The sequence below is a fragment of the Eucalyptus grandis genome, chromosome 6, assembly GCF_016545825.1.
Source record: "Eucalyptus grandis isolate ANBG69807.140 chromosome 6, ASM1654582v1, whole genome shotgun sequence".
NCBI lineage: Eukaryota > Viridiplantae > Streptophyta > Magnoliopsida > Myrtales > Myrtaceae > Eucalyptus > Eucalyptus grandis.
Window position 1 is genome coordinate 42,192,229 of NC_052617.1, and position 21,038 is coordinate 42,213,266.

At 43.1% G+C, this 21,038-nt stretch overlaps 2 protein-coding genes across 2 annotated transcripts; both read left to right on the forward strand.

The window, feature by feature from the left end:
• Window positions 1-1,826: 1,826 nt before the first annotated feature.
• On the forward strand, window positions 1,827-11,158 carry LOC104449916 (ABC transporter G family member 29). Its single transcript, XM_010064225.3, is given in 24 exon segments — window positions 1,827-2,155; window positions 2,631-3,016; window positions 3,410-3,619; window positions 4,074-4,158; window positions 4,268-4,427; window positions 4,521-4,597; window positions 4,855-4,908; window positions 5,574-5,664; window positions 6,022-6,323; window positions 6,519-7,094; window positions 7,096-7,118; window positions 7,295-7,455; window positions 7,548-7,657; window positions 7,790-7,943; window positions 8,019-8,174; window positions 8,261-8,433; window positions 8,535-8,867; window positions 8,964-9,254; window positions 9,344-9,427; window positions 9,511-9,644; window positions 9,726-9,953; window positions 10,072-10,243; window positions 10,420-10,674; window positions 10,781-11,158. Coding segments are annotated over 23 exon segments (4,479 nt in total). The 5' UTR covers window positions 1,827-2,155; window positions 2,631-2,639; the 3' UTR covers window positions 11,054-11,158.
• A 1,452-nt stretch (window positions 11,159-12,610) lies between these two features.
• LOC104452026 (ABC transporter G family member 29) lies at window positions 12,611-20,170 on the forward strand. The gene is made up of 22 exons (XM_039314576.1): window positions 12,611-12,942; window positions 13,046-13,255; window positions 13,745-13,829; window positions 14,040-14,199; window positions 14,293-14,369; window positions 14,489-14,539; window positions 14,661-14,751; window positions 15,040-15,341; window positions 15,651-16,246; window positions 16,330-16,490; window positions 16,572-16,681; window positions 16,784-16,937; window positions 17,043-17,156; window positions 17,282-17,439; window positions 17,530-17,862; window positions 17,955-18,245; window positions 18,324-18,407; window positions 18,500-18,633; window positions 18,744-18,971; window positions 19,140-19,311; window positions 19,420-19,674; window positions 19,746-20,170. Exons 1-22 carry the CDS (start codon window positions 12,611-12,613, stop codon window positions 20,016-20,018), a joined length of 4,371 nt encoding a protein of 1,456 aa, XP_039170510.1. The 3' UTR covers window positions 20,019-20,170.
• The last annotated feature ends 868 nt before the right edge of the window (window positions 20,171-21,038 follow it).

Sequence of the window (21,038 nt, forward strand, 5' to 3'; positions counted from 1 at the left end):
CCTCTTCAGCCAATACACTTTTGATTTGGGTGACGTTGGGTCACCAAGGAGGGGTGAGCATGCTTGTCCCATTTTTAAGAAGTGAGAATCGGCAGCTGGCTCAGCATTTGTACCTGTGAGGCACCTCCGTTTGTCTGCATTGAGTTCGTTTGGACTAACGTGCCCTTTTGAAAGGACATAAACAAATTTGCCATCTAATCATCCAATGACTATCCAGAAAAGTGGCATCTAATTTAAGCAATGACATTGCTAATGTTAAAATCGATCCCATGGATATACCCAAAAAGGTGGGGTACAAACGTAGAGACAGGCTAGAGGGAACCCGACAACCATTACATTTTGATTTGCAGGGGACGAGGAGATCGAATGGATAGTGAATATATGATGGTGAAAAGGGCTTGAAATTCCAATATCCCCTTCCCTTTTTCTTGTTGTCTTTTTTGTATAAGCAATCGTAACTAGGTGCAAAGAAACAAGTAGAAGACGAACTAGATCAATTAGTTTTTTTTTGTTGACTGATATTTTTGTGTCATTGACAAAGGGAAATCGAGAGATGATTGCATGAAAGTAGATGTGGCGATTTCTGACGCAACATGATAACATGGCTCGAACACAAGACAATATTAACAAGTTTAGATTGAGGCTAATCGTGTTCAAGTCAATTTGGTATCAATCTACGAGGCACGGTAAATAATTTTCTTGGATGCATGTTGAATTTACTGGACATGAAACAGATTTGAATAATCTGCAACTTAATGGGAATTGTTGACCTGGCATTTATGGACGCATTTAGAGATTTTTTTTTTAGCTCTCTTCTTCTTCTTCCTCTTCTAGAAGGTTGCCGTGACAGCAGGCAACGATGGGTGGCAGCAAAGGATGGTGGCATTGGATGATGATCGACAACAGTGAGCGGTGAGACTCCAACGACCAATTAGAAGAGAAATAAGAAGAAAAAAAGGACTTATTTTTGAAATTTATTTATGGAAATAAGAAATTATTTTTTCTATTTCTTGTTTTTATTCCAAATCTATTTCTTGACCACCGTTCTATTTCAGAGAATAAAAAATTAACTAATGTTACCAAACGGATTTTTTTTTTTTAATTCTAAAGAATAAAATAATAGAAAAATAGAAAAACAGAAACGTTGTCATGCATATTTTATGTGGCATGTCTAGAATAATTAGCTATAGTTCTTTTCATGTTACTCACTATGAAGATTTTAAATCGATGATATTTCAAGGATTACGAACACATTTCATCTGATTTCATGACATGCTGTAGATGGAGTTACAATAACTTGTATATTAATTTTATATAAAAAAAAAATTGAGAATACTTTGTCTTGGGTTCATGTTGGGGGGACGATTGCGTGTCTAGCCAATCACACAATGCCTTCGAGCCCCATCGTGTCACCCGAGTCATGTGGCGGGTCAATCGGTAAATTTCATGATCATAATCACCGTCGCGTAGGTGGACCGGGGCTCTTGCTTGGGTTTAATGGTCATGCATCGTGCGTTCTAAAAGTCGACGCGACAGGAACATGAATGGCCACCTTGACGTAAGCGGGCGCGCAGCCTGGCGATGGCTTGTCGTGAGCCCCACCTGAATTATTAGATAACATTCAAGCTCGTGTAAAATCCCAATTCGCAGGAGTTGTTGAGTCTCGAAATGGGTTCGATGCTAGGGCAAAAAATTTCAGCCTCTCTGTTCCATTCCCCACCGTGAAAAAAGAGGAAAAGTCAAGACTTCAATGCAAATTTCGCAAATGCGCACGGCAGCCACTCCTCCCTCGCTCGTGTATAAATACACTCCACAACTTCTCCCGTTGGACGTCGCCCCTTCCCAGTTCCCAGTACTCTCTCTGTCTCTCTCCGTCTCTCTCCGCCCCGTGAAAACAGCAAAAGCTGCACATAGAGACAACTGATTATCGAATGATCATTGGAGAGGAGGAAGCAAGAGCCATTTCTCTACCATCCTCCTCCATTGATCACCATCTCTTCCTCAACCCCCTTCGCTCCCTTGAAGAGCTAGCTGACTTTTTCGCATTTGGGCTGAAAAAGCACCAGGGCTAGTTCAACTAAAGTTGCCAATTCTGTTCTGAGCTCTCTCTCTCTCTCTCTCTCAATCCCTGTGCCTGGAGCAGTGTGATTCATAAGTAAGTTTCTTTCTAAACTACTCCGCAATAGGCTACTCCTTTTTGCAAGTATTTGCATGCTGTGAACCCACAGGGGGCTGTTTCAAGAACGCGCTGCAGACCTGTATTAATATTCTCAATTTGCCTTCTTTCTTCTTTCTTTCAACTTTGGCAAACCCATTTGCTCTTTTAAGCTCACCCGATGCTCAAAATGCTTGTGACCCCTGATTTTTTAGTACCCGGGATTACATCTTATTGACGGTAACGCATGTACCACTTTCGAAATATATACCGTGTTTGTTACCATTTTGCAACTGATGAAAGTCCCATTTCACCTGCAACTCCCAGGCATATCACATCATTATGATTCCTGCACTTTTACGCTTCAGCAGAAACAAACCGAGTTTCACTTTCTTTACATTCTCGATCGATTCTTTTTGTTTGAGGGTGCTAATCTCTCTGCTGACAACTTCGTTGTGTTTATGGATAAGCAAAGTCCTTGGAGATGGCCGGCACAGAGAGAAGCCGGTCGGGGCGAGGCGGGGTGGCAGTGGGCAGATTGAGCGGGAGCATGAGCAGGAGGAGTGGTTGGAGCATGGAGGACGTGTTCAGGGACTCCAGCAGGACGAACGACGAAGACGAAGAGGCGCTGAAATGGGCCGCGATCGAGAGACTGCCCACGTACGACCGCTTGAGAACGAGCATCATCCAGTCGTTCGCGGACAGCAACGACGTGAGCGATAAGGCAATGCTGGACAGCAGAGCAGTGGACTTGAGGAAGCTTGACGTGGACGACAAGCAGAAGTTCATAGAGAGGGTCTTCAGGGTGGCTGAGGAAGATAACGAGAAGTTCCTGAGGAAGTTCAGGCACCGGATCGACAAGTACGCCGATTCCTCTCTCTCTCTCATTTTACCGCATCAAGGAGACGTAAACCAATGCTCTGGCGCATTCGGGTTTACGTGTTGGACTAGAAAAGTTTCGATTTTTCAAAGTACAAATGCAAGAAAAGTTAGCCTCTGTCATATCCTCATATGATTACAGACAAATGACTCCCGAGAAGTCAAAAAAGAACATCTTTAGGCAGACCAGTTTGTTCAATCTTTGACGTGTACATGGTCCTGGTCGCTCGATGAAAAATCAGCATCGAGAGCGTTTAAGTTTTAGATCCCAGTCAAACAGAGTCATTCAATCTTAAACAAAGCGCAAATGCATCACCCGATTTGGATTTCGTGGTTGTTTCTTTGTCCTCATTAGTTGGTGATTGCTTTCTGCAGGGTTGGGATAAAACTACCGACCGCGGAAGTTAGATTTGAACATTTGACGGTGGAAGCGGACTGCTATTTAGGAACCAGAGCTCTTCCCACTCTTCCAAATGCTGCCCTGAACATTGCAGAGTCTGCTCTCGGCTTGCTTGGGATCGGATGGGCCAAGACAACTAAGCTCACCATCCTCAAAGATGTCTCCGGAATCATCAAACCCTCAAGGTTCGAAGCCTCGACCTTTCATTGTCGAGACAAGGAGATTTTTTGTTCTGTCTATCATCGGTGAAAGATCGTTCTTTTCTATACGCAATTTTCAGGAGATCAAAATTTACGTCAATATGCGTGAGCCTACATAAATTTTAGAAGATTGACATATATGAATATTTTTAAAAGGGGTGATGTACTTATCAGAAATATCAGAGGGGAGAAAAACACAATTACTGATGCGAGCAGTCAATAACTAGGATGGTTTAAATAGATAGTCATACTTCTCTAATTATGTGCCAACAACTTAGGTAATTCATAATTTTTTTTGTGGAGAAGATACCCCAAGTAATCAGCTTGGATACTTTTAAATGGCAGTTCATTACCTTTTTTTTTTCAACTTTCATTAGTTACACATTATCTATGCGACATAAAATAATTTGCACTTTAAATTGTTAATTGTTGTCTTTAGGATGGCTCTGCTGTTAGGACCACCATCCTCAGGAAAGACCACCCTTCTTCTGGCCCTTGCAGGAAAGTTGGACCCAAGCTTGAAGGTAAAGTAATTAATTGTAATGCATTTTCTTTCATGAGCCCCTGTCAGATATAGAGAAATTTTTATCTGAATTGTGCATATGGTTAATGTTACGTGGTGATTCAACACAGGTTCAAGGAGATATTGCATACAACGGGTACAGGCTAAATGAGTTTGTACCACAAAAGACAGCTGCATATATTAGCCAAAACGATGTTCATGTTGGGGAGATGACTGTCAAAGAAACCTTGGATTTCTCTGCGAGGTGCCAAGGAGTCGGGACTCGATATGGTAAATAAGAATTCGATTAAGAACCCGACCAAGTATGAATTTGTGGTCGTCGTTAGGCCAAAAAAGATGGAAACTTATGTGTAAATTTTGCAGACCTTCTTAGTGAGCTTGCGAGAAGAGAGAAATATGCTGGGATCTTCCCTGAACCTGAAGTTGATCTCTTCATGAAGGTAAACACATCTTGGGAGTTGTTCTCTTGGATTAGTCACGTATACGGTATACTCATTAATCAAGGGTCGATCCGATAAGCGAAAGCAAGATAGAAGATGGAGTGACTATTTCCTATATACTCTCGACATGATTCACATAGCAATTTGGAAGATATCGTGTGCTTTTCAATTAATCAATGTCATGCAAATTAGTCACATGCATTTCCCAGTATGCAATTTCAAATAATGGGATTTAACTTCTTTTTTATGATCTCCAGGCAACAGCAATGAAAGGTGTAGAGAGCAGCCTCATTACAGACTACACGCTGAAAGTGAGTGGCCCTAAATACCCTTCTCCGCTAATCATGTCGAGCCGCTATGGACAAGAACATTGAATTCCATAGGAAAATCTTTGCTTATGCATTTCTCTTTCTTGGTCAACATTTTCAACTCACCTACCACGTTAGACGGGTGTTCAACTTTTATTGGTGAACTCCGGGGCCCATGGCGGCTTGATATGTTTTACACTGCATCTGGTGAACAATTTTCAACCGAAGAACATGTCTTCATCTGTTTGGTCAGCTTTCCAGTTTAGTTTAACACATTCGCACATTAGGAAATTAGGTGTTGATTTGATGTTTTTGACACCCCCAATTTGAGAGATCGCCAACCTATTTGTGAAAATTGCACGTGTGCAGGCATGTGCTATATCAAGCGACTACTCGTGTATCAAACTCTATGTGTGTTTAGCGAAGGGTTTTTTTCGAGAGGTTGTGAAACTTGTAATACAGAGAAGATGAATTGATGATGAAGAAATCTCACTTGCAAATGACCATGAGTGTTTATCTACCTTAATTAGATATTGCACCATGATCTTGATGGCTTAAATTGAATCTACTTTATAGGATTAGTGAAAATTTCAGTCCTTTCACTAGCATGAATAATTAATAAGGGTCTCTTATAACATGTTCTATGATGGTAAAAAAAAAAAAAACAGATTTTGGGGCTCGACATATGCCAGGACACAATCGTTGGCGATGAAATGCAGAGAGGCATATCCGGCGGACAGAAGAAAAGAGTGACAACAGGTTCATTCCTTGCACCATGACAAGATAAATTCTTTGATATGCATCTTGAATCTTGTGGCCTTTTTTTCACCTAGGTTTGAATCGCAGAGACTGTTTTAGATGGATGTCGCGTATTTATGTGTGATGTTAGAAGGGTTAATTTTGATTTCCGGATTAGCCTCCTCATAGAACATGTAATGCATGGGAAAGTTGGGACAGTCCACGTTGTTACGAGGACTGATTGCGAAATCATTGCGAATTTTCGGTTGAGTACAAATTGAGTGAGTCAGAGGATTTGATTAAGCATAGACGTATCACGAGTTAGGAGACCAGAAGTGGGCTTTGACTGTTGTAGTATGTGTGGTGTTAAACCTCCAGGAGAGATGATCGTTGGGCCGACGAAGACGCTGTTTATGGACGAGATATCGACAGGCCTGGACAGCTCCACGACGTTCCAGATCGTGAAGTGCATGCAGCAGATCGCACACCTCACGGACGCGACCGTACTGATGTCCCTGCTGCAGCCGGCTCCCGAGACGTTCGATCTGTTCGACGACATCATCCTCTTATCGGAAGGCCAGATTGTGTACGAGGGCCCCCGCGAAAATGTCCTCGAATTCTTTGAGCGGTGTGGATTCCAGTGCCCAGAGAGGAAAGGGACTGCTGATTTCTTGCAAGAGGTAAACATATATTGTCATACACAGTTCCTGAATAATGGGCATGTATGGTTAAATGAGTCGGGCCGAATCTAGGTCGAATCTAGAGTTCAGCTGAAAAAGTAAAAATCACAAACTACTGGCACTTGTGCCCTTACAACGGGGGCAAAAGACATGCATAATTGTATGACATTACTCATTTTTGTGGTTTCTTGGCAGGTGACGTCAAGGAAGGATCAGGAGCAGTACTGGGCAGACAGAAGCAAACCATACAGATTCACATCAGTGAGCGAGTTCGCAGAGAAGTTCAAGCGTTTCCATGTGGGAATGAGGCTGGACAACGAGCTCTCCATCCCATTCGACAAGAGCCTCAGCCACCGAGCCGCTCTCGTCTTCACCAGGTACTCGGTCCCCCAAATGGATCTCCTCAGGGCCTGCTTTGACAAGGAGTGGCTGCTCATCAAGAAGAACGCGTTCGTCTACATCTTCAAGACTGTCCAGATCATTCTTGTGGCGATTATTGCATCAACTGTTTTCATAAGGACCAGGATGAACACTCGTAATGAAGAAGATGGTGCTGTCTACATCGGCGCACTCTTGTTTGGCATGATCATCAATATGTTCAACGGTTTTGCTGAGCTCTCAATGACCATAATGAGGCTTCCAGTGTTCTACAAGCACAGAGACCTTCTATTTCACCCCGCATGGACTTTCACCCTCCCCAATTTCCTGCTGAGGATTCCCATGTCTGTTTTGGAATCCATTGTTTGGATCGTCATGACATACTACTCCATTCGGATTTGCACCCGAAGCGAGCAGGTACTTTTTGAAATGGCCCCTATTTCTATTCAGTTTGAATTTCCCACTGTATGGAATTCGTGTTCGTGTGGTGTGCAGATTTAAAAGTACTCTATAATGTCTTCCTTGATACTGATTGTTTGTAGGGAGTCCTGAAATGTGAATTGGATTGGCATCTAATACTCTCCTACTTGCAGGTTTTTCAAGCAACTGTTGTTGGTATTCCTGATCCAACAAATGGCTTCTGGAATTTTTAGATTCATATCCGGAGTCTGCAAGACGATGATTATTGCCAACACGGGTGGAGCTCTCATGCTCCTCTTGGTGTTCATGCTCGGCGGTTTCATAATTCCGCGAGGTCAGCTTGTCATTCATTATTTCTTCGGGAAATGATGTGCTGCAAAGCAAAGTGGACTGTGAACGTGAAAATGCTCTGTATGTATGTGGCAGGTGAAATACCGAGCTGGTGGTCATGGGGTTACTGGGTTTCTCCGATGACGTACGGTTTCAATGCCATTGCTGTGAATGAGATGTTCGCTCCGAGATGGATGGATAAATTGGTAATAGTTATCTTCTTCCTTTTCCACCTTATAGACTACAGAATGTCCCTAGACTCAGAAGTGAGCAATACTGAGGTAGGTCTTGTAATTGTCCAAGAAATGGGAATCACTCGAACTTAATTTGCACTTCAGGCCTCGGACAATTCCACAAGATTAGGCATTGCGGTGCTAAAAAACTTTGACGTCTTTCCTGAGAGAAATTGGTACTGGATTGGAGTAGCTGCACTCCTGGGGTTCACAGTTCTCTTCAATGTGCTCTTTACCTTCGCGCTTATGTACCTCAGCCGTGAGTAACTAACATAAATTACAGTTTTTCCCCTTGTATCAAATTCTAAAAGCTCCTTCTTTTATTGCGTGATAGCTCCCAGCAAACCACAAGCTATAATATCTGAAGAATCTTCAAAAGAGTTGGAAGCTCAACAGAAAGGATCGGAGGAAGAACTGAGAATGAGACGACCCCCTTCCAACACAGATCAGAAAACTAGATCATTATACACGTCCAGTGGAAGCAGTACAGGTAAACAAGCAAGAGCAACTAGACTATTAACTTGTAGAGTGGACTAAAATAGCTGAAATGACCCAACGCTCTATTGGATCTCTCAGGGGAAATGCAAACTCAAAGAGCGAGTAGACTGCCGAATACTACTGAGTTAAGTAGGCATCATTCATCTCATGAAGGGGAAAATGGTGTTGCTTCAAAGAGAGGAATGGTTCTTCCCTTCACTCCTCTGGCTATGTCCTTTGACAATGTGAACTACTTTGTAGACATGCCGGCAGTAAGTGTCTACGTCCTATCAGCCTCTATATATGTTAGTTTGAATCCCAGGCACAATATTGAACGATATTCTGACTTTAATCCTTTGTCTTCATTAAATAGGAAATGAAGGAACAAGGAGTTACAGAGGACAAGCTCCAACTACTTCGAGAAGTAACGGGTGCGTTTAGGCCTGGAGTCTTGACTGCACTGATGGGAGTCAGTGGAGCTGGAAAGACGACATTGATGGATGTTCTAGCAGGAAGGAAGACCGGTGGTTACATTGAAGGTGAAATTAGAATATCTGGATTCCCAAAGAAGCAAGAAACCTTTGCTCGAATATCCGGATATTGTGAACAGAATGACATCCACTCTCCTCAAGTCACTGTGAAAGAATCTTTGATCTACTCGGCTTTCCTCCGGCTTCCAAATGAAGTCAGCAAAGAAGAAAAGATGGTAAAGACTTATCCGGCTTTCTATATCCAAGAGTCAGAGAATGAGACTGTAAAAAATCGACTCAGGAAATGTATTTTTTTGTGTTGAATTTTCCAGATTTTTGTGGATGAGGTGATGGAATTGGTGGAGCTGAACAACCTTAAGGATGCCATAGTAGGCCTTCCAGGGATTACAGGCCTGTCAACTGAACAGAGAAAACGGCTGACTATTGCGGTGGAGCTTGTTGCAAATCCTTCGATCATATTCATGGACGAACCTACATCAGGCCTTGATGCAAGGGCTGCAGCCATTGTCATGAGGACAGTAAGGAACACAGTTGACACTGGCAGGACGGTTGTTTGTACCATTCACCAACCGAGCATTGACATCTTTGAAGCCTTCGATGAGGTAGTTATTGGAAAAAAAAAATCTCTTCCTATGGCTTACCCTCATGTACGTTATATGTGGCAACACTGACCAAAAATGCTCTGTATCAGCTTCTACTGATGAAAAGAGGTGGACAAGTGATCTACTTGGGTCCTTTAGGTCGGAATTCTCACAGGATCATTGAATACTTTGAGGTGACTAATACTCCTAAAGTTGTTTAGATGTGGTGATAACTCATCCTAGATAGCATCAATTTACATGTATTAACTAACTGCAGGATATACCGGGGATCCCAAAAATTAAAGAGAAGTACAATCCGGCCACATGGATGCTTGAAGTGAGCTCGGTAGCAGCAGAAGTACGATTGCAAATCGACTTTGCCAAACACTACAAGTCCTCATCCTTGAATCAGTAAGTCAGGTCACTCTAATGTTTATGAAGATAATGGGGTTACTTTCTTGATCTCGAGCTAAAGTGTGTGGCCTGGAGCAGGAGAAATACGGCTTTAGTGAAGGAGCTAAGCACGCCTCCGCCAGGAGCAAAAGATCTCTACTTCCCGACCCAGTATTCTCAATCCGCATGGGGACAGTTCAAATCATGCATATGGAAACAATGGTGGACTTACTGGAGAAGTCCAGAGTACAATCTTGTTAGGTTCTTTTTCACTTTAGCTTGTGCCTTGATGCTTGGAACAATTTTCTGGAAGGTCGGCACTAAAAGGTTGGTGAGGGCTTGAGGGGAAAAAACACAAAATTTCCATGTACTTCATGTGTTGGTCTCTTCTTGCTTCAAACTTGCTATTGATTATTGGTTTTTTTCATTCATTCCATCATTCCAGGGACAATTCCAATGATCTTACCATGGTAATTGGAGCCATGTATGCGGCTGTGCTGTTTGTCGGAGTCAACAACTGCTCCACCGTGCAGCCCGTTGTAGCCATCGAAAGGACAGTGTTTTATCGAGAAAGAGCAGCCGGAATGTACTCCTCACTGCCTTATGCCCTAGCACAGGTGACGAGGAAATAATTCATTTCGACTGTGTTTCTTGAATTCATTTTGGTGTCAAGTACTAAAGTCCAATCTTTTGCCCAACCCTACAATGAATTAAGGATAGTTGGAGGGAAGAATTAAGCTCGACGAATTTTTAATCCTTATGGTCATATTTTTAACTTTATATGTCAATGCAGGTCTTCTGTGAAATACCGTACGTGTTTGTTCAAACCGCGTATTACACATTGATAGTGTATGCGATGGTGTGCTTCACATGGACATTGGAGAAATTCTTCTGGTTCTTCTTTGTCAGCTTTTTCTCCTTCCTCTACTTCACATACTATGGCATGATGACTGTCTCCCTCACACCGAACCACCAAGTGGCCTCCATCTTCGCTGCAGCCTTCTATGGGTTGTTCAATCTATTCTCTGGATTCTTCATCCCGAAACCGGTAAGTCATTCGTTTGGACCCTCATGGAGTTCGAATTTGTTTTTGGTTTAAAATTTGTTTTGCTGTAAATCTTGATGCAAACACAATTCTCTGTATAAATTTTCAGAAAATACCCAAATGGTGGGTGTGGTACTACTGGATTTGCCCTGTGGCGTGGACGGTATACGGTCTGATCGTGTCGCAGTATGGTGATGTCACAGACACCATCAAGGTGCCTGGGATGTCGTATGACCCAACTCTCAAGTGGTACATAAAGGATCATTTCGGGTACGACCCCGATTTCATGGGGCCAGTCGCTGCAGTTTTGGTAGGTTTCGCGGTGTTCTTCGCGCTTCTGTTTGCCTACTGCATAAAGAGTCTAAACTTCCAAACGAGATAGGTTAGATGGATACCAATAGGGACAAGAGAACTCCAATTAAAGAGAAACTCATGTAGATTTTTCCCGAGTACCACAATATATGATGTAATTAGTGTTTTCAGTTGATTTTTTACGTTAATATTGATCAAAATGTAAGAGACGGTACAACAATTCTTTTCCTACTTATAGTAGATGATGATGATGATGATGATGAACATCGCTAGGTTTCTGAGAGATGCAACTCGTGTATGTGAAGCTACAGCGTTTAGGTACGGAGGAATTTTCACCTGCCTCTAACAGTTATCGCTATTCCTGGCAATTGATTCATGCGAGACTCCACATTTATTTTTGCCCAGATTTGCGTCTAATAAATTCCAAAAAGGTGTGTACAATGAGTATTAACAAACCAAACCAAGGAGGGAAATCGTTACAATGCGATCCAGTTGCATGTGAATTCAGTACGTCCAGACCCTCGAATGTGTAGGTCTCGTAGCAGGTCCTTGGTGATCCAAGATTCATTTATGCCATCGCATCTTAGATTTGCTAACTGCTAATGTGAATCCTAGATTTGCTTTTTAGGCGAGCCATTTAATTCGCTTGAAGAAAACCAGCCAGCCACAAAAAAAAAGAAGAAAAAAAAAGGAAAGAGTTGGAGATTGAATGGAGAAGGAAATGAAAAACGGCCAATTTTACTCCATCAATGATGTGAAGATGAAGATCCTATTTTTCAGGTCACAAACGCGGTCAAACGGCCATAGAATCAGCACAGCATAAGTGGACACTAGCAGAGCACAGGTCTAGATGAGAGCCAAAATAGGAACCAAATGCACAATTAATCAGGATTAGCAAACTGCTGAATGCCCATGAGCCTTAATTGAAAACCCCACCCAGAAAATTGTTTGATCAGTAACCATTCACAAAAGTCACTCCAAATCTCCGTAGAGATCACCCCGAGAGAGAGAGAGCAGAGAGCAAAAACGCTGAGCATAACATATGGGGCAGTGGCTACTGCATATTCCGACCACCGCGACAGATGGCTGAGACCCCTTGTCACGGTGGTGCCAAAACTGCATTCCGGGTACATTCTATCCCTCGACTATAGCTTCTAAAAGCGATTGTAGCATTGATCACTGCGACGGAACATTGCCTTTCACAAGTGGCACTAGTAGATCTCGATGAAAATCTCACCTCTGATACGTACACGGATGAATAAATGGCGACATAATAATAATAATGTCACTTTCGAAAGCGACTTTTTTTTATTCAGTGACGCTGGACAAATGAAGTATCTTTGTAATTTCTTTCGAGTTTCACCGTCTTTGCATGCTCAGGATTAACTGCCCTTCCAGCTACCCTGCGGAGACAGAATGAAGTTCTCTCTCCTCAAGAAAAAGTTGGCCGTTTTCAAGGTCATTCATCTGTCTTCTTCACAGTTATCTTGATAAAAGGCATTCTTACTCCAGTGTTCTTAACAGAATCCATCTCTCTCAACAGATAACAGAAAGTGTCCGCATAAATAGAGATCAAGACGAGGGAAAAGAAGTTCAAGAGTAGTCACGGCAAAAGACCAAGGAAGGAATGGATAACTGGGGACCGGAGGACGATCGTTTCTTCAGCACGTCGACTTCCAGGAGGGATGAAGAGGAGGCGCTGCAATGGGCTGCAATAGAGAAGCTCCCCACGTACAGGAGGCTGAGGATAAGCATTCTGGAGTCGACCCCAGAGTCGACCCCAGAGGAGGATGGCGCTGCCAACGACATAGAGCAGGGCACGGGCATGACAAAGCACAAGGAGGTCGACGTCCGGAAGTTGAACAAGAAGGAGAGGCATGAGTTCATCGAGAAGCACTTCAAGGTCGCCGACGTTGATAATGCCAAGTTCTTGACCAAGCTCAGATCTCGCCTCGATAGGTTTTATATAACTCTCCAAGATTTACTTTTGGCAATGATATGTTTGTTGTTTTTGCCCCTGAAGTTGTACTTGATGCGTTTCACATTGTCAATTCATTTACAGGGTAGGGATTCAACTCCCTACAATAGAAGTCAGATTTGAACAATTACGAGTAGAAGCGGATTGCTATGTCGGGTCCAGAGCTCTTCCGACACTGTTGAACGAAGCGCGTAACATTGCCGAATCAGCGCTTCGCCTGTTTGGTATTAAGCTTGCTAAGAAAGTGAAATTGACAATCCTTAAGGATGTGTCTGGAATCATTAGGCCATCAAGGTGATACTACACGTATCTAAAATGTTTCGATTAGTCTCTTGGAATTGATGCACTTCAACTATGTGTTTACTCGCTTGTTTCGTTGTATCTTTGAAATTATTTATTTTGTTCTGTTTGAGCAGTGGCATGAGCAGAGGGAGTCTAACCTTTAATATTTGATTGGATTATTCGAAGCTATATTGAATATAAATCTATCGCTATGTTTAGTATTGTGTGATGCATTTTGATGTATTAAGTTTATTCGGATTCTCAGTTTGGCTCTATATCTTCAATGAAGTTTCTTTTTTGACCAGTCACCTGATGCATTTTATATGCATCGAGATCGAAACGACAGGCGTAACTGGCAATGAACTATGCTCCCTAGCTTCTGTGGACCAATATACTATTATTCCATTTCTCATCGTCAATTTTGATCATTGCAAAATAGCGAATGAATTTTTTTAGAGAAACTTGCTGTACTTTTATAATGTTATTCTCTGATGTGATCAGGATGACTCTTCTTCTAGGACCACCTTCGTCTGGGAAGACAACTCTATTGTTGGCACTAGCAGGAAAGTTGAACTCAAGTCTGAAGGTATGCTAGACCGCTGTATTTCAAACCCTATACACCAATTCATTTTTTTTTCTTTATCGTTTCCTCTCTCTAAGGATACATTTAAGATTATTTGGACGGAAGCATATTTAGCTTGGTCAGCGTTAAGCTACTAAATGCAAACTATTGAGTTAGTTGCATTTTCAGCTAGTCATCAGAAGTGGTCCTAGGATTCTTATATCTGTCCATCAGGTGAAAGGACAAGTCTCATACAACGGCTATAGACTGAAGGAGTTTGTACCACAAAAGACGTCAGCATACATCAGCCAAAACGATGTGCATTTGGGCGATCTTACTGTCAAGGAGACATTTGATTATTCAGCAAGATTCCAAGGAGTCGGTCCTCGTTATGGTATCGCCTTCTGAGAATGTCTAACTCACGACTGTTCTATTTCTTGTCGGTCACTTGAAGTAGCTTAGATCTATTTCTTTTTTGCTATATTAGATCTACTAGCTGAGCTCTCACGGAGAGAGAAGGATGCTGGAGTACGCCCAGAGTCTGATGTTGATCTATTCATGAAGGTAGATGCTACTAATGTCTGAACTTAGTGCGAATGATCAAATTCGTGCAATCACACACCCTTGCACGCCTTATGAACTCATTCATATATGTGCCTTCAGCACTCTATTTCTAAATGCAGGCAACTGCTGTTGGATCCAAGACAAATCTCATAACCGATTATACGCTCAAGGTTAGCTCTTGAATAGCCATCATAGAGAAATGTAAATTGTCCATTGCGTTGTGATTGATACTCTCCCCATGAAGCCATTGAGTCGTAGAATTACTGATCAATGTATAGTTTGCTGGAACAGCTTCTGGGACTTGACGTATGCAAGGACACCGTTGTCGGAGATGAAATGAAACGAGGAGTTTCAGGTGGACAGAAAAAGCGAGTGACAACAGGTTAATTCTAATTACCCAACATTGCCAACAAATTCACGGTCGAGTGTCCGAATAATGGAAATTATCTTTTTGCATAATGATTAGCTGTTTCTGTACCACGTGTTATTCCAACATTCTATACGGATGACACTATTGGCTTGATGAAATGGATTAAATAGATGCAATATTAAGACACATGACTGCACTGCAAGTGACCACTGCAATCTTTCATTTTACTTCGGATGGATCTTTGACATGTCAAGTGCCTATTTTCATTGTCATAAACACTTCGCATCTTGCATAATGCAGGTGAGATGATGGTGGGACCGACGAAAACTCTCCTTATGGATGAGATATCAACTGGTCTGGACAGCTCAACAACATTTCAAATTGTGAGGTGCATGCAACAGATTGCGCATTTAGTTGATTCCACCATATTCATGTCCCTCCTCCAGCCAGATCCGGAGACGTTCGGGCTGTTTGATGATATCGTCCTCTTATCAGAAGGCCATATCATTTATGAGGGTCCTCGGGAGCACGTAGTGGAGTTCTTCGAGAGCTGCGGATTTCGGTGTCCCGAGAGGAAGGGCGTCGCTGACTTTCTGCAAGAGGTGAAGACGTCTAACCTTTTGTTCAAAATCACTAGATCCTTTTGGGAAGCACTGTTTTGCTTCTTGAGCTATTATATATGCATTTAAGTATATCTGCTGGACTTTTATATACAAATAAATGGCTTTTTTGGTTGATCGTCAGAACAGAAGAATCCTGTTGCCCTTTAACAATTCCCGAAACCTTTTTTTAAGCATCTGGGAACGCTTCAAAACATCAGCTTTCTAGTCCAGAGCTGAAATTGCTAGCTACTGTAGATGGTGTTAATGTTAAAAAGCCCTGCTTAATCACTGGTTTGAGCATTATCACAGGTTACATCCAAGAAGGACCAAGAGCAATATTGGGCAGATATGAACAAGCCCTACCAATTCATTTCGGTGGCGGAGTTTTCCGACAGGTTCAAGGCCTTTCATGTGGGCCAGCGGCTAGAAAGGGAACTCCAAACTCCTTACGACAAAAGCAAAAGCCACAGAGCTGCTCTGACCTTTACGAGACAGTCGACTCCCAAAATGGAACTCCTAAAAGCATCTATCGATAGAGAATGGCTTCTAATCAAGAGAACCAGGGGCGTTTACATTTTCAGGACTTTTCAGATTATCATAGTCGGGTTTGTGGCAGCGACAGTTTTCTTGAGAACGAGGCTCCACAGGACGTATGATGATGCGCCTGTTTACATTGGAGGAATTATTTTCGCCATGGTCATCAATATGTTTAATGGCAATGTTGAGCTATCTCTCACTCTTATGAGGCTCCCGGTGTTTTTTAAGCAAAGGGATTTTCTATTTTATCCTGCGTGGGTGTTCACTGTCCCGAACTTCTTGCTCCGCGTGCCCATCTCAGTTTGGGAAGCCGCAGTCTGGACACTCGTGACTTACTATCCCATTGGATATGACCCAGACGCTGGCAGGTACTTAACCAGATGTGCTTTTATGCGCTCAATCTACTTTATTCGTTAGGAATAATTTATGGTTCCTTCTTCCGTTTTCACAGGTTTTTCAAATACATGCTCGTGGTATTTCTGATCCAACAAATGGCTGCTGGGTTGTTCCGGTTCTTGGCTGGTGCTTGTAGGACTATGATGATTGCCCAGACTGGCGGTTCTCTTGCTCTACTGCTTCTGCTCCTGCTTGGAGGTTTCATTCTCCCGAAACGTAAGAGTTATTGTTCAAGGATCTATTTCTTTTCGCGGCAGCTTATTTTAGAGAGTAACACAATAAGGCTTCGAAGTGCAGGCCAAATACCAGTATGGTGGTCTTGGGCTAACTGGGTCTCACCTCTATCGTATGCATTTAAAGCCTTGACCATCAACGAGATGCGTGCTCCGAGGTGGATGAACAAATTGGTAACTCACTGAAACATGTACTGGGTTAATGGAGCGGTTGGACGCTGTCTGAAGTTATTGGGATACAAGTCGGTAACTCAGCACTACTTGATATTGCCGCAGGGACCGGATAAAAATACAAAATTAGGTGAGGCAGCGTTGGAGGTCTTCGACGTCAACTACAAGAGCTACTGGTTTTGGATTGGAACTGGAGCACTTTTCGGATTCATTATCCTTTTCAATATCCTATTTACCTATGCCCTTATGTATCTGAACCGTGAGTTCCAGCTTATTCTGTGGTTAATCCGTGATGCCCTGGATGCAATATTGCAGCAGCTGTTCAATATATGCTGACTAGCTGAGCTGAATGCACATATTGCAGCCTTGGGAAATCCACAAGCTGTTGTTTCTGATGAGGATGAGCAATCAAATGGCGAAGTCTCCCCAGAAATAGAACAAAGTAACGCAAGAGGATTAGCTACGAGAAAAAGCTCGGGTAAACATCTCCTTTTAATTTTCATGATTCCTAGTTTCTCAAAGTAAGAGCAGAAAAATGCAAATTGCCGTGTTTTAAGCATATTACATAATTTTGACACAAAAAATTTCTCTTTGAATTATCAGTGAAAATGTCCACTCGACAAAATAGCAAGTCCACTCTTCTTCATGGACCTGCCCATAGGGTGGCCAATGACACGGCCGCAAAGAGAGGAATGATACTCCCATTTCAACCACTATCGATGTCCTTCGACTGTGTCAACTACCATGTAGACATGCCCTCGGTATTCTTTCAAATGCTCATGCTATTCTAAGCGGACAAGCCGTTCTTTTTCCCTTACTAGGAACTGATAAGATATTCTGAATATGTACAGGAAATAAGAAGTCAAGGAGTGACCGAGAACAAGCTGCAATTGCTCCGAGAAGTGACAGGAACATTCAGACCCGGTGTCCTAACTGCTTTGATGGGTGTTAGTGGTGCCGGAAAGACGACACTGATGGACGTTCTTGCAGGGAGGAAAACCGGGGGTTATATAGAAGGTGATATAAGAATATCTGGGTTCCCCAAGAAGCAAGAAACGTTTGCGAGAATTTCCGGCTATTGCGAGCAGACAGATATTCACTCTCCTCAGATCACTATTAAAGAGTCCTTGATTTACTCTGCCTTCTTGAGAGTCCCTAAAGAAGTAGACGATGAGTCAAAGATGGTAAGGAAACCTTGAGCGTTGCTGGGGCAATTGGTTTATCTGTCTTTTTCGAGCTTATTTTCATGTTAATTTACATTCTGCATATGCTCCAGATTTTCGTCGATGAAGTGATGGAACTTGTCGAACTTGGTAGCATCAAGAATGCCATAGTTGGGCTTCCAGGGGTCTCAGGGTTGTCGACAGAACAGAGAAAGAGGTTGACTATAGCGGTAGAACTCGTTGCTAACCCTTCAATCATTTTCATGGACGAGCCAACTTCGGGTCTCGATGCGAGGGCAGCAGCCATTGTGATGAGGACCGTGAGGAACACAGTGGACACAGGACGAACTGTCGTGTGCACAATTCATCAGCCAAGCATCGATATATTCGAAGCATTCGATGAGGTAACCTCTTAACATGCTTCCCACTTCTAGGAAACCTTTTGCTATTTCCAATTTAACGCTCGCAATGTCTTGGTACAGCTGTTGTTGATGAAAAGAGGAGGGCAAGTTATTTACTCGGGACCACTTGGTATGCGTTCCTGCAAGCTCGTGGAGTATTTCGAGGTGCGTCTCATCTTTCCTCGTCTTCACTTTTTATTGCAGCATCAATTGGTAACCTGCGCAGATCACTCTAGAACTATGTGGGTGTTTTGCAGGCAATCCCTGGAGTCCCTAAAATACGAGAGGAGCAGAATCCTGCGGGATGGATGCTGGACGTGAGCTCAGTCGGGAACGAGGTCCAGCTCAAGATGGACTTTGCCGAATACTATAAATCATCAGCGTTGTACAAGTAAGTGCAGAAAATAAGGTTCAAGTGTTGGGGGGGGTGGGGAGAGGCTTCTGTAGTTGTCGCCGGAATGCGGTGCTCATTTAGCTGAAATGCATTTCATACATGTAAAGGCAAAACAAGGATCTCGTGGATGAGTTGCGGACACCACCGGCAGGCGCGAATGACTTGTACTTTCCCAACCAGTACTCTCAATCGACATGGGGGCAGTTCAAATCTTGTTTGTGGAAGCAATGGTGGATCTACTGGAGGAGCCCCGATTACAACCTCGTGCGAATCCTCTTCACCTTGTTGGTCGCGCTCGTGCTCGGTTCCATCTTCTGGCGAATCGGCAAAACCAGGTGATAGCATTTTCCATCCCTAGAGAGCCACCAAATTTTTCCTACTTCTTAGGCCGGATGCCCCCTGAAAATTCCAAGAAAACTGAACCATACTGATTGAATCTCCTTGACTGAAACTCCTTGTTGCTCATCAGATGGTTATTCTAAAACATGCGTTCTTTTGACCAGGGCTGAGGTTCATGATCTGACGACGGTCATCGGAGCCATGTACGTTTCCGTCTTATTCGTGGGGATTAACAATTGCTCGACCGTTCAACCGATAGTTTCCAGAGAGCGGTCTGTGTTCTACAGAGAAAGAGCCGCCGGCATGTACGCCGCCCTGCCGTATGCAGTGGCCCAGGTAAAACATCAAGGAAACTCCACTCTAATGGCTCATGCTCATGAAGGAATAGCTATCGATTTAGCCGTTTCGAAAATTACCTTCTTTTCGCTTGCCGGTTCAAAACAGGTAGTTGTGGAAATTCCGTACGTGTTGGTTCAATCGGCATTATACTCCGTGATCATATACGGGATGATGAGCTTCCAGTGGACTGCGGCGAAGTTCTTCTGGTTCTTCTTCATCACCTTCGTCTCCCTTCTCTACTTCACATACTACGGCATGATGACGGTTGCGCTTACCCCGAACCTCCAAGCGGCGGCTATATTCGCGTCCGCCTTCTTCGGCTTCTTTACTCTATTCTCGGGATTCTTCATACCTAAACCGGTGAGCCTCGAATTCCTATCTCTAACCGCTGACAAAAATTGACAAACTATTGTCCGTTATCGCGATTGCAGAAAATACCCATCTGGTGGAAATGGTACTACTACATCTGTCCCCTGGCATGGACGGTGTACGCACTGATCGTGACGCAATACGGCGACATGGACGACCCGATCAAAGTGCCCGGGACGTCTCGACATCCGAGCATCAAACGGTACCTCGAGGACCATTTCGGCTACAACTTGCACTTCATGGGGCCGACTTCGGCAATTCTGGTCGCCTTTGCCGTGTTTTTTGCGCTCCTTTTCGCCATTTGCATCACCCGCCTGAACTTCCAAAGAAGGTAGTGTAGGAAAGCAGGAGGGCATTCCATCAGATCGCTATCATTCTTTCTGTTCTTCCAATTCTGCTCGCCAGTAGTGAATGGTGATTCGCCACTTTATTAGCCGAACTGGCACAGTCCAAATGTATAATGGATGGGGTCACTTTTTCTTCGATACTCGTGGAAATAGCATTACCAAGTCTAGTTGGGACAGCACGGCGCCTACACGAATAGCTCGCGCTAAATATGAATCTGGAATCGGGTGCATCCTGTTTTCGCTAAATATGTGAATCTTGAATCATGGTGCATCCGGTTTTCGCCAAAATTCGACCGGATGTGACCCGTTTATAACCCATTTATTACAGTCAGCAAATTTTTGACCCATACTCAACCCAACCTATACCCAACCCATACCCACCCATTTAACAAAACATAAAAAAGCTTATATATATATATATATATATTAAAATGGTATTGCTAACATGATTTTATACAATACAAATTTAAAAATAATTATTTAAAAAATCGAATTTTAATTATTTTTTTAAATTTAAAATTTAAAATATTATTTTTTTTATTTAAAAATGAAAATTTTAATTATTTTTAATTTTCTTTTTCTCTTTCTTTTTCCTTTTTTCTTCTTCCTCTTCTTTGGCCGACCGCCCCACGACGATGGCCGGCGATCGCCACAGCGAGCCGGGGCTCGCCCGGCTCGCGACGCCGCGAGCTCGAGCTCGCCTCGCCGGACTGGGCGAGGTTGGAGCCTCACGACGACGCCCTATTTGGGTCCCCCCGACGGCGAGGCTCGGGCCTCGCCGAACATCGGCGAGGCTCGCCGTCGGCCGCCGCCATCGCCGTGCCTGGCGACCGGAGTTAGAAAGAAAGAAAGAAAGAAAAAAAAAAAAAAAGGAAAGAAAATAATTATAATTTTGATTTTTATAAAAAAAATTGTAAAATTAAAGAGAAGAGAGAGAGATAATGAGGTTTTGAGTAAAAATGGGTTGATAAATGGGTCATAAACGGGTCCAGAGAGCTGACCCGTTTA

Bases quoted from the DNA above. Each gene is read 5' to 3' on its own strand.
- LOC104452026 (XM_039314576.1), top strand. From the start codon at position 12,611: ATGGATAACTGGGGACCGGAGGACGATCGTTTCTTCAGCACGTCGACT. The intron at 16,491-16,571 runs GTAAGAGTTATT...TTCGAAGTGCAG, and splicing joins AGGTTTCATTCTCCCGAAAC to GCCAAATACCAGTATGGTGG. The intron at 17,863-17,954 runs GTAAGGAAACCT...CATATGCTCCAG, and splicing joins TAGACGATGAGTCAAAGATG to ATTTTCGTCGATGAAGTGAT.